A 12,716-nucleotide genomic window follows, 5' to 3' on the forward strand; every position below is an offset into this window, starting at 1 on the left:
TCTACTGTTCACAGAACTACTAGTATACAATTAAATGAATATACTCAAAGTACTCATGTATCAAATATATTCGTATTTTGTTTTGTCAAAGTATTTTATAAAGCAATGCAACTGATATTGCCAAAGAATGAGTTTAATAACTAAAAGTTATTCTACTGCTTCGAAGCTTAAAGCTTTGACTGCTCAATACATTCATGTAAAGTTCAGTTTGAGATGACATCCTTTGGAGAAAACAAGTAAGTTCTGTACACCAAATTGCAACTAAACGGTAGAAACGTATTCTAGTAACCTTGTAGATTTAGGTTATTGAATTAAATGTAATAAAAAAGAATAGAAAACAACCAATATCTTATAACCTCCGCTTCTACACGAAAAGCCAGTGAATAAGTAGTTTATTAACAAGTTTATGAAGTAGTTTATTTGTTTTCCAAGTTGAAAGATATGTTTTAAAAAGTCATTTAAAAGCTGAATATGTAAATGACACTGTAGCTATTAATTGTAATTCACGTAGAAACACTTATTCGAGGAGTGAGATCAATTAGGTTGTTGCTATTCTCGACCAGTTCTACTATTGACACTCGACCTCTCTGTTTAACAAACTTGGCAACTTTTTCAAGCTCTTCTTGTGATATGTAAATAAACTTTCCTCGGTCGTCTGTAACACCTGAAAATTAAAAAAAAAAAATGTTACAAATGGAATGTCAAACAAACTAAATATATTGGCAAATGAATGCTATACTTAGCAATATAATTCAATCAATCGATAGATAAAATATATAAATTTGAACGCAGAATTTTGGGTCAGTAGTTTTGAAAAATTCTGTAACACACTATCTTGAATTAAGTGTTTATTAAGTGAATTATTGTTTAAATTCTTAATTTGACACTGCGCCGGTTGCACAAAAGCCGGTTAAATTTTAACCGTGATTAATTCCACGAGAACCAATCAGAGAAGCCGTCTTTCCAAAAACGCCTTCTCTGATTGGTTCTCGTATAGTTAATCACGGTTAAAATTTAACCTGCTTTTGTGCAACCGCAGGCCATCTTTTCAAAAACGTCTTCTCTGTTTGGTTCTCGTATAGTTAATTACGGTTAAAATTTAACCTGCTTTGTGCAACCGGGCCTTTGTATTGCATCCATTCTCTTACTCTCATGTCGCAGCCACATGATGACCCAGTCGCTGGGCGAGCCTGGTGAAGGTGCAATTCCTTACGAAGGCCAGTGCTGGCAAACCAGCCATCCATAAACTGGTGCTGGTCGACATTGGCCTCATTGGGCCAACATTTAGATGCGGCAACAAACGCATATTGTGTTTAAAGAGACGGAATTCATTAAAACATAGAAACATGGGGAATCAAGAGCCAATAATTACATGACGATTTGAATATCATTTTTATATTGAATTCAATATCCCCTTTACTGTAACGAAATTCACAGTATGTATATTGAGAAATCTTCAACTGGATCTCCTGTTACAACATTGTATTGAGAATTTTTATTGGTAAGGGAAATAGGCTCACATGGTACAACGATATTAAGCAATCAAACTTTGTTAGTTATCTTGACTAATGTCGAAGAATTACGAAAAAATCATTGCCAACTCACCAGTAAGAATGCCTTCGGCCAGAAAATCATTTATCCTATCAATTACGGTCTGTGTTTTCATTTTGAAGTGTGCTGCCAAATCCTCTAACACGACAACTTTATTCTCCTGAAAAAAGCAAATTCAATTATTAATCAAATCTAACACAAATTTATGGAAAACATAGTGGTGCAGGGATATTGGAAACTTTCAACATCACTGTAAAGCCAACAGTGTTGTTCTAAATTTTGCACAATTGATTTGAAGGAAGGCATTGCCATATTAAGCTGGATTCAGACAACAGTGACAGTGAAAATATTATAATTCCCATGAGTTCTAATTAGATTATTCCCACTCAGCCCGGCCGAGTGAGTATGAATAATACCATTGATATTATATTTTTGCTGTCACTGACTGTGCGAAAACGACCTTATAATTATGGATCATTGGAAAGGTATATGTTGTGCAAGAGCTATGGGAAATTTTTATAAAATTTTGATAATTGCTTCACACAGTATAATATTAGAACAGCATTAATAGCTTAGTATATCATGGACGTGTCTCTGTGTGGACACCTGAAAGGAAATTTCAAAATTCAAATTCAAAAAAGATTTTATTTCAAAGAAACATAATAAAAAACAAATTCCAGCTGTACAAAATAATCATACACTTGACAATGAATAAGGTACACTGAAAAGAGTCTTAAATTAAATACAAATTAATATGAATAGGAAATAAAATTTTCGCATAGGCATTGCTGCCTGTGTGCGAAAATGAGTCCAAGGTAGGTAGGTATCTTTATTGGTTACTCTTGTACAATATATACTTATTAACTTATCAACTTATTATTTTTTACTCATTTACTAATAACTACAAAAATGATAAAAAATTAAGGAAAGAAATAAGCCCCAATCCCCAACCGTTCCCTATCAAAAATTGTATTCGTAAATATGTAGTAATTTTACATATATAAATATATATAAAATGGTACAGTAATAATTATATTATATATGTATTAATAAATAAAATGATTATTCATATTTAAGCTGTACTAAAAATGAATCACCTGCCCACTCTATCCCAGTCCCCGATTAACCCCCCAAACCCCGACCCCAATTGCAGAAGAAGAAACATAGAAAAACTCGGCGAAACACATTCACACAAACACACACACACACACACACACACACACACACACACACACACACATGAAGCCTCAATAGGATTATTTAAATAATATTTTAATATTTTATTTAAGAAATATTTTAAATATTTTTTAAGATTGTTTAATAACAATTATTATTTTTAAGACTAAACTGAATTCATCTAGATTACAATCTAGAATCTGTACTCCGAAGTGATCAATCTCTCACAGCACTCATCTCTTCCAATACTCGAAATCCACCTTTTGACAGCTATTTTAAATGAAGATATCGTATAGTTTCTTCGTATAGTTTCTATAGTATATGTATATCGGAAAGATTCACTGTATAAGCACCGTGCTGTTTATGACTGTGATCAATAGGACAACGTATTTTTTTTGCAAGGATTGGTTTTAAGTTCAACTTCCGGACGAATATAATAAAAACTGAGAGAAACTTACTTTTATGTACTTGACGAATTCTTTGAGTAGATTTCCTTCGTTATCTTCCAATGTTTCATCAAACCCTTCTTCTTCTACAACAAAAGCAGCCTTCATTTTCAAGTACTCCTCATGTTCTTTGCGTATCTTTTCTTCGCGTATTCTCTCTTCTTCCTTTAGACGCTTTTCCTCTTCAGCCTTTTCTTTTTCATCAGCCTGACGACGCTCTTCATCTTGTCTTTCTTGACGTTTCTTTTTTTCTTCTCGTTCTTTCTCTAAAGCCTGCAAATCATAACAAACATTCCTTAATTATTATTGAATATTATTAGTAGCCTAAGTCGTCGACACATTTGAAAAAATGGTAGTATTAAAAATTTAGAAGTAAGACCCTCCAGATCTTTTTACATGTAAAACCATTTCCATGTTCACTGGTTGACAGATAACTCAATTGTCATCATTGTTATTACATAGTCTCCAAGCAAAAATCTATGGTCCTAAACACTGTTCAGAAAGACAAAACTTCATAAATATGACATAAAATAATTATAAAGCCGGGGCTTTTATTAATTTTTAGAAGGGTACTGGATTCAAGTTGTATAAAGTAATATGAAGACAAATTAGAAATATTGAAGCACGGAAAAGCTAGTGAAAAATGTAAAGTCCAGTTTATATTGATGGAGAATTAGTCCAGTCAATATAGACATAAAAAAGGGGTTGTGCTTGCAATTTATATTGTGTTCTGATTGATTTTTTTATATATTATTTGGATACATGAGAGAAGTCCAGAACCAATCTCTTCATGCAATATTTCCTTGTGCTAAGATACAGAGTGGCCCAAAAACCTGGTATTTTCGGTTCATTTTCAAGTTTTCAGCTATTTCTGCCAAATCGGACAGAAAAAAATTGCTCTTGCCTTTATTTTAGATTATAAAATTCTTAAAATGAGATCTTTCGGAACTCTCTGTCTTCAATGAGTACTGAGTTATGATTTTTCAAAAATGAGTAAAATTTAAAGAAAAAATCAATTCTGATGAACTTTGGTTTTTGATCAACAATATCTTCCGATTGTTACCATTTAGATGTATAATTCAAAATCAAGGATCTCATTTTATTCAGAATTTTATATTCTAACAAAAGGCGAGAGCAAATTTTATTGTCCGATTACTGGATTTGGCAGAAATAGATGAAATCTAGAAAATGAACCGAAAATGCGAGGTTTTCGGGCCATTCTGTATCTAGCACAAGGAAAATTTTGCATGAAGTAATTGGTTCTGGACTTCTCTCATGTATCCAAATAATATATAAAAAATCAGAACTACAATATAAATTGCAAGCACCAATGTATATAGTGACTGGACTAAATACTTAAAAATCAATAAATGAGTGTTCTGAAGAATTAATCTCATATTATTGATGAGATGAAAAAGTGAAGTTTGATTTGTTCAAGTTACATATGAGCCGTTAATAAGAGTTTTCAGACACAATACATGTGGAAGAAGGGATAACCCTCCGCTACATTCTCGTCGTAAGTCGAATGTCTACGATCGACAAAAATCGAAGTGTAGACGAGCCGAGCGGTAGCATAGAAGTCATCCACAATCTCGCATTCGTCATTCGTACGAACTCGGCGAGAGTGAAGCGCCGGCATGAGTGGACGATTATGAAATTAGTTTAGTTTTTGTAATTAGATTACGAAATTTATACATTTAGTTCGAGGATGATGAGGGAAATTGGGCCAATAGAGACATAAGGCTGCTGAAAGAGATCAATGAGGAGGCATTTCAAAAGCTCTAAATGAGATGTAGCGCCAAGAAGTAAGAGCAAATATAGATTATAACTGACCTCTCTCATAACTTTCCGTTCAGCTTTGGCTTCTAATTTAGCCCGTTTTTTGGCGCCGATTTTTCCATCTGCTTCTAAATCTTCAGCAGATCTTGCTGGTCCAGCTGCTTCTTCTTCATCTTCTTCTTCTTCTCGGCCTAAAAATAGGAATCACAACATTAGGTTGGATACAAATATATTTAAAACACTATTTTCAATGTAAACTATCCTGTTAGTTATTACTTGTAACGTTGTAACTTGTGTTTGTCCTTTCGCTTCCATTTGACTATTGCCGTTTCAATGACTATTAATGGTAGTTATTCTAATCGATGTAATAAATGAATTAATGTTTACTTACGAAGAGCCTAAGATTTGTACAAATGATTTCAAATTGAATCTTATAGCTACACGATAAAGGGAATATGCACGATTGGCATCATAAATGTTTAGATTTGTGGCGGGGTAAACTTACCAACTGCTGCTCTCAAACGAGCCCTGGTGTTGCGAGCACCGACAGCTCTCCTAGGTCCGCCCGCAGGTTGCGGTCTTGCCTCTGGCTGTGGTGCGCCACCTGAAATTCACAATAAATAAATAGAATTATAGTACATAAGCAATTATTTCTAACAGTTCCAACATTAACCTTACAGTTAACTAAAACAAGAGATCTAGATGCCTCAGATTTAGTGTCAGATTTTTCTGGTCGCCCCTGACTGTTTTCAGGGTTCAACAAAAATATTAACTTGGAAAGCTTTAATCCTGTATCAATGTTCATGATCATAGAAACTGGTTTGACTATGAAAAAAAAAACATTTTTATGCATGTGCTATTGCATTCACTGACTTCTGGTGGAAGAAGCTGTGAGAGTCAAAGGGCTGCTATAATACTATTAAATTCACTTTATCGGTTTTATTCAGTAATCTCCATCCATGACCAGCACTTGCCGGATAGATTGCGTAAAAATGTAAAACTTGTTAACAAAAACTAAGATTAAGATAGGAGAGCAGTCATAGATTTCAGAAAACATTGTATTGCCTCTTCATCCAGGGAGTCGAGTGCCAGACTTACAAGCTTCTCCCAGAGTGCCCACTCAAAGATTTTCTCGTCTGTTCACGAAAATACACTGGCATCCTATTGAAAATCTTGAGTGCTCGGAAAGAAGCTATTATGCGATCGAGTAAGTCTGGCATGAGACAGATTGAAAACATTTTCCCTCCTTGTGCTGTGGTTGTCTGCATATCCTTTTCTCTGAAAGGTATGTTGGCCACTTCTCAATAGTAGTAAGTGGGTTCACAGACTTTTGACTCACACCGTAACAGCGAACTGAACAAATACTGACATAATCTTTAGTCTCCTAAAGATTGGCGCAAAGTGTTTCAGGTGATGATCCGGAGAACCTTTGAAGGAGAATGACCTTTCTGGCCGCCTGCATGACCCCAAAGCCAATGCCCTAATTAATATGGCTGTAAAAGAGGCTACTGTATGCTGTAATCTGGTAGGCTACTCCAAAGAAACATGACCTTTCAACTTGCCCATTAGATATGTGACTCTTTCTGACATGCTCCCATTACAATGTAGCATCCACATAAATCCAAGCAGTTTCACACTGCATTTCCAGAAAGTTAGTAAATTCCGCCTTGAAGTGCAGAGTAGATTTTATGTCTCAACCTGGATCTAGTCTAGTGTCTTAATCTAGATTTAAATTTATAATAACAAATAACATACCGTAGTAATTTTGTATAATGCCAGCATAATGGTAAATAGACAACTAGGCAATCAAATCTTTAATGTCAAAGTATAATAAAATCAATCAGACTGAATTAAAGAAATGAGAAATAAACGCAATAAAAATAATAATGTTTGAAAAATAATTAACATACCTTTTCTATGTTTGAATAGTATAGCAAATAACACAATAAGTATAAAGCCAGAGGCTATTGCTAACAATATGGTTAAATCCATAATAGAATAGATCAGTACAGTAAAACAATAATAGTTTTTTGCTACTTTGAAACGTTCACTGTCTTAATTATAAGTGGATCAATTTCCGAAAACCATATTTAATGGAAATTCTATTTTCCCATTATTTCAAATTTTACCTAGACTCAATCCCAATTTGTCGTCTGTGGTCTGTGAAAAATTAAATTGAGGTTATGTTGTGTTGGTGCGTGTCTGAATCAGCTGATGTTCCAACAGAGATACATTTGAAAAGTTTTGAATAAATTAATCATGTTTTAATAATAAATCAATAATTTTTATATATAAAATTATTTTCTTGTGAAAAAATTATATTTACATTCAGTTTGAAATTTAAAACTGTTATTATATTTTTTAGTGCAATTCAGTACAAAATTTATCCAAGAGGTAGCGCTGCTGTGTCAATTGCTAATTTGTCTGCAAAGAAATTAGTACCGTATTTTCCATCTTTCTTTTTAGATTAAAATAATTTGGAATAATAAAACAACATTTCATTGATATTTTTCATAGATTTTATACATTTTTAAAGTATTGTTTTGGGCAGAATGACCAAGAACCAACACTGAAAGGGCGTTGTTTGTACTTGGTAGTTGTACACATCGCCGTTGAACTCCTATGTTCGTCCATCACTTTTCACTTCAGTATTGTGTGAGTTTCTTGTGTGGAAGGTGTTGTGTTGTGTTCTGAAGATCTGTGTGGCAGAGTGTGGATTTCACTGTAACTTCGGTGGCTGACTATTTGGTAATAATATTATCATTTTTTATATTGTATTCATTATTATAATTCTAAAAATATAAGATCATATCTTGGTTGTAGGAAAATTTGACGTATTTAGTGACGAACAAATGGCGGGTTATGACTGGGTGTGTCATTAGTTTTATTTATCTCTTGATTTACATCTAGAAATACTAAAGTACCTATTTTATTGTTTTGCCGCGTCTTAAAAATTTATTACTACTTTCTATAATATCAGGAGCATTCATTAGTTTTTCTTGATATCCGTTGTTAGATTTTAAAGTTCCTTGCCGTAGGCTGTAAGTAGTCTCTTGGCAACCTCTTTAGACTCATTCAGGTTAACTTATATTTTACTTGATTTTGCAACAAAGTGGAAACTATCCGCATTATAGACTATTGCATACATATTTTTTCAATCCTCAAAAATGTCTTGTTATAATACAAACATTTACAATCCCTATTATTATAGGCTACATAGATTAACAAATTTCATAAAATTATTTTACAGCTACCGGTAGACTACCGGTATTATTTTCTTGATAGAACCTTTTCTCTGTTACCTTCTGCTGCATTGCCATTCTTGTAATGTAACATTTTTGTTTTAATTTGTAATTTACTATTTTAATTAAATTCAACATTCTATTCTCAATTATCAAATTATAAGTAACTTGAATTACATTCAATTGAAGGCTTGTTCTCAATTTAAATTACAGTTTTCAGTAGTTATAGGCCTAGATATTTTTATTCAATCAACCATTAGAACAAAGAACATTAATTGGACCAGAAATTATGGTTTCAAAATATGCAACGAATTCCTGTTTACTAGAATTTTTTACTGTTAGGTTCAACTGTAATTGATTGCACCTTCATTAAATTTAATCTATTAACCACAGCATTAGAGTACTTTACTGTATTAGTATTACAATATTATTATACATTCTATAATAATTGAGAAACCTAGCAGTGTATGACTAATATATGCCTCTATTACTGTAGGGTATGATTCAACCAGTTTTTAATAGTTAAAAAAATAATGACAATTATGAATATTAAAAGCTGCAACAAAACCATATTACCTTACCTATTATCTTTCCATATTGGAGTATTCAATGTTTTATTTAATGGACACCTTTAATCATTCATCAAGTGTTATCATTTATCATTATTTTATTATTTACCACTGTCACCTCTTCCACTCAAGGATGCATTTTTTATCTTCTGCCTTCATTTTTTTCTCCAGTACATAATAATATCTAAGTACAGTGCCAGTGTGATCTCATGTCTATAAATAGACCCGGAATAAAGTGATTGGTGGTTGCATCTTCCCTCGTGTCCTGCAGTCTTGACGTTATCATTGATGCCGTTCAACCTATTTCGACAGAGAGTGAGAGGGGTGATAGTGTGAGACAGCACTTGTCACCAACCAAACACGCCTACACACTTCCTCTCTCTTTTTTTATACTTTTCGTCAGTGTCTTCTCTTTTTCTTTTGTTTGGCATAGTGCCATCTTTGAATTCTTCAGTACCTGATTAATTGTTTCTACTAGAATAAATCTTCTGTTCTTACCCTGTTAGCATTGATCTCTACTGGGCGTATGAAGGTCAAAATATAATGTTAAAAAATACTCAATAATTCTAATAATTTTGGGAGAAATGGTGGGAGAGCATTTTTTGTGAAATAAGTTGTCCTCATTGATATTGACTATTTGTGACATTTGCTTGAAAACATTTTTCATTGGCAAATACACTAAAACTTTACCTTTTCGAGAAAACTATGAAAACAAAAATTGTTTTTTAAATATTGAACTTTTGTCTAGCCATAAGATATTGAATCAATTTTTCATTGTACCTATTTTTCATTGGCTTGGAAACATGATGAAGTTAGAAATTTGATTAAAATCTCAATCAATGATCTTAATTCACTAAAATAAGTTATACGAAACAGTAGATAGGCAAGAACTACAAGGTAATAATAGAATAGTTCAAGTACAAATTCAATTTAAAATCATAAACTTGTTCATAAAGGTGTTACAAAACTATTTCATTATTGCAGCTTTTGATGTCCTCTGACAAAACCCCTGGCAAAGCTTCATCACATCAACACTCTCTCTCTCTCTCTTTTTCTTTCATTGCCTGATACTGTTGGATTTTAGTGCCCTCAATTAGAATAGGCCATTCCACTTGAGTCGTTTGACGTCATGCGCTTGCAATAAATCTAACTTTTGAGTCTGGCACATGTTCATTCTTCTATGACTATGAGGAAATTGAGTCATTGTCCGAATAGCCCTGCTTTTATTGTCACAACTGTGTGACTTGTTCTTGAAAATAATGAAATTATACAAAAATTCGCACTTGCCAAATTAGCATTCAGTTTAAGAAATAAATATTTTTAAGAAATGGCATTTTTAAATAGCTCTTTCATATAATATGATTGTTACAGTTATCAAGTAAATGTTGTTTTGTCTTGTAAGTCTTTTTTACTGTTTATGAGGCAAAGGTCACCAAAGGCATGGGAAACTTGTGCCTCAATTTATTATTGTTTGAGGTTTGCTTCCAAAAGTAAAAAGGATATTATCCATATTGACGATTTCTGTATTGGATAAAGTTGAATGGCCTTTTTACAACCACATATTAGGCTACCATGAGAGAATAATTTATTCAGTTATTCAATTTTTCTACTTAAGCAATGCTCAAAATCAAATCATTGATTGGGGGAAGGATCAACAGGATACATCTAAATTATTTTTCTTGCGAATTTTGATAGTCCAATTCTAAATTAGGTTTTTCACTTCGTATTAAACTCACGACTAGAGTTTTATACGAAATGAAAAACCTCATTCACAATCAGAGTGAGTAGAGTGAATATTTTGATAATAGAGTGCTCAAATTCAATTCAGTTGGATCACCAAAAACTTATATACTTGAATCATTCAGGAACAGGAAAAGTATGTCTGTTTTGAGCAACTATTCTTTTGTAGATATATCGTACAATTATTAAGGTACCACTTCATAATCCTTAAATTTTTAATGCAAAAGGTATGTTAAATATTAGGTATCAAAACATTGGTTCTACACTTAACCTCTCTCTGTCAATCTATGAGTGATTCAGCGAAATAATTGTACTGCAGTGAGGTTCAAGTTATAACGGCAGTATTTGATTGACATTGATAGTGCTATTCTTGTCTATTATTCGACAGAGCAGATAGAACTATCCTTTTCTACCTCCGGTACGTTGCCAGATCGTTTTGTAATATACAAAATATACAATTAATGTTTGATCTCGATTATGAAAATATGTTAATTATTGATCATTGAAAAATATATTTAATTGACGAATAAAATATAATTATTTATTATTTTTAAGAAGAGTAAACAGTTAATATTAGATCAGATATAAATATCGGTATCAGCTATCTTCCATAGATAACGTAGACTTCACTATTGTTTGTTTTGTTTTTGTTTTTTGCTGAAAGTGATGCACACATGAGCTCTAGGCTTGTGTGTGGGTAATGATGCGGATGATGATGAGAGATGAATGGTCCTACAGTTTTAGATGAGTTCCGAAGCACCTGGAAGCGATTTTACAACTCAAGAATAATATTCAGAGGAGGTGGCTCAAGCGGTCACCCTTCCAACGGGAGTAGCAGGCGCATGATTCTTAACTTATCTAGGCGATAACTTATCAGTGCGACCACCGAGTCAAACCGCTCCCCAGTTATCTCGCATCTTCAAAATTTCTCTGTTAGGTTATAAAATACGGCTAATTGCAAACAAGATTTTCATTTATCATAATCAGCTCACCAATCAGTGTAATCGGTTTTGCGACTGATATCCGGAAACAGAAAGCGGATTTGGCTGAGCGGCTCGCGACCCAATTCAAACAGCTGTCCCCCTCTTGACCCCCCTTCTCACTTTCGGCGGTCATGGTGCCCCCTCCCCCACCCTGGAGCTGCAGCTGTTATTCCCTACCCTTCACCCGCCATGCCCTGGGCTATGAGATCGATAGCACTGTTCACGTGTTTAACCCTCTCCACCCCCCACCGCCACCCTTGAAGTCGTCTGCAATGCTATCAAGTTTATCTGGGATGTTCCACGGCTCCATCTCTTTGTTTCAATCCGCCTCAGGCTGCTTTCACCATCACTATCCAATCTAATAGTGGATTCATGCATGAGAGATATCAATATTGAACAGCTTTTACGCCACTTCTAAATTGGTCCTGATTGGATCTGACAGAATTTCATCAAATTTCTCTATTGAAACGCACCAAATAAACATTCCATATCCAAAAATGTCATGTAACCATGTTGCAAATTGAAACAACTGAAATGAATGAACATTGATATTGAATGTGTCGTGTTCTTGAATCTATCTGTCGACATTCTAGATGAAATGATGCTCTCGTACGTTTGAGAGATAAGGGAGATCTGTATGGACAATGGGAAGAAATTATTATTAGGATGGTTACAGTTTCAAATTATATCAACAGGTTTTAATTTGGTCACAATATTAGAAAACACCTGACAGTTTTTAAAACTTTGCAGTATGAATAGCCTAAAGATCACTGAATTGATCTTTTTATTAAGAATTAATTTGTAAAATACTAAACATTTTTAACTGTCAAGAACGTAATACTATTAAAATTTTAATTTCCCACTTTCTTGTAAAAAGGTTTTTAATCTACAGTAATTCAATTTTTCCCCCCAGTGGAACATGCTCTCCACTAATGTATTTTAAGGTGCAATACTCTCAGTTCCCGTTATATTTACAAGTTTTCATGACTGAATTGGTCTGTTTCAGACTCCATTATTACATTTATTAAATTTTGGCGCATGATTTTTTCAAGAAACATAGTTGCAGTATTATGTGTGAAAAATCAGTGAATGAACAGGTTATCAGTAAAAAATAAATGCTCAATCACTTAATAATTAAAGCTTTTTCTTTAATTTATTGTTCAGAAATACATCTAGTATTTATAGCTCTGAGTTTTTCATGACTGTCATTCAAGTTGTCTGTCTGAGTGT

At 33.4% G+C, this 12,716-nt stretch overlaps 2 protein-coding genes across 16 annotated transcripts in view; one reads left to right on the plus strand and one right to left on the minus strand.

The window, feature by feature from the left end:
* Window positions 1-50: 50 nt before the first annotated feature.
* On the minus strand, window positions 51-7,152 carry LOC111045315 (DDRGK domain-containing protein 1). Its single transcript, XM_022330692.2, has 6 exons — window positions 6,863-7,152; window positions 5,458-5,556; window positions 5,007-5,143; window positions 3,186-3,446; window positions 1,606-1,711; window positions 51-664 (listed from the first exon to the last, which is right to left on the minus strand). Exons 1-6 carry the CDS (start codon window positions 6,942-6,944, stop codon window positions 504-506), a joined length of 846 nt encoding a protein of 281 aa, XP_022186384.2. The 5' UTR covers window positions 6,945-7,152; the 3' UTR covers window positions 51-503.
* Window positions 7,153-7,344: 192 nt separating this feature from the next.
* Window positions 7,345-12,716, plus strand: part of LOC111045314 (protein hu-li tai shao) — a 107,789-nt gene continuing 102,417 nt past the window's right edge. For 9 of the 15 annotated variants that reach the window (XM_039426310.1, XM_039426317.1, XM_039426313.1 and 6 more), the window contains exon 1: window positions 7,349-7,700. The gene's annotated coding sequence lies outside the window, so the exon portion shown is untranslated. Of the gene's footprint in view, window positions 7,701-12,716 lie in introns of all 15 variants that reach the window. The other 6 variants (XM_039426312.1, XM_039426311.1, XM_039426321.1 and 3 more) reach the window with 5 other exon arrangements.

Source organism: Nilaparvata lugens, chromosome 4 (genome assembly GCF_014356525.2).
Source record: "Nilaparvata lugens isolate BPH chromosome 4, ASM1435652v1, whole genome shotgun sequence".
Lineage (NCBI taxonomy): Eukaryota > Metazoa > Arthropoda > Insecta > Hemiptera > Delphacidae > Nilaparvata > Nilaparvata lugens.

Excerpts from the sequence above, each read along its gene's own strand:
- LOC111045315 (XM_022330692.2), bottom strand. The coding sequence starts at position 6,944 with ATGGATTTAACCATATTGTTAGCAATAGCCTCTGGCTTTATACTTATT. Across the intron at positions 5,557-6,862 it reads ACTATTCAAACATAGAAAAG|GTGGCGCACCACAGCCAGAG; the intron begins GTATGTTAATTA and ends TGTGAATTTCAG. Across the intron at positions 3,447-5,006 it reads AACGGAAAGTTATGAGAGAG|GCTTTAGAGAAAGAACGAGA; the intron begins GTCAGTTATAAT and ends TATGATTTGCAG.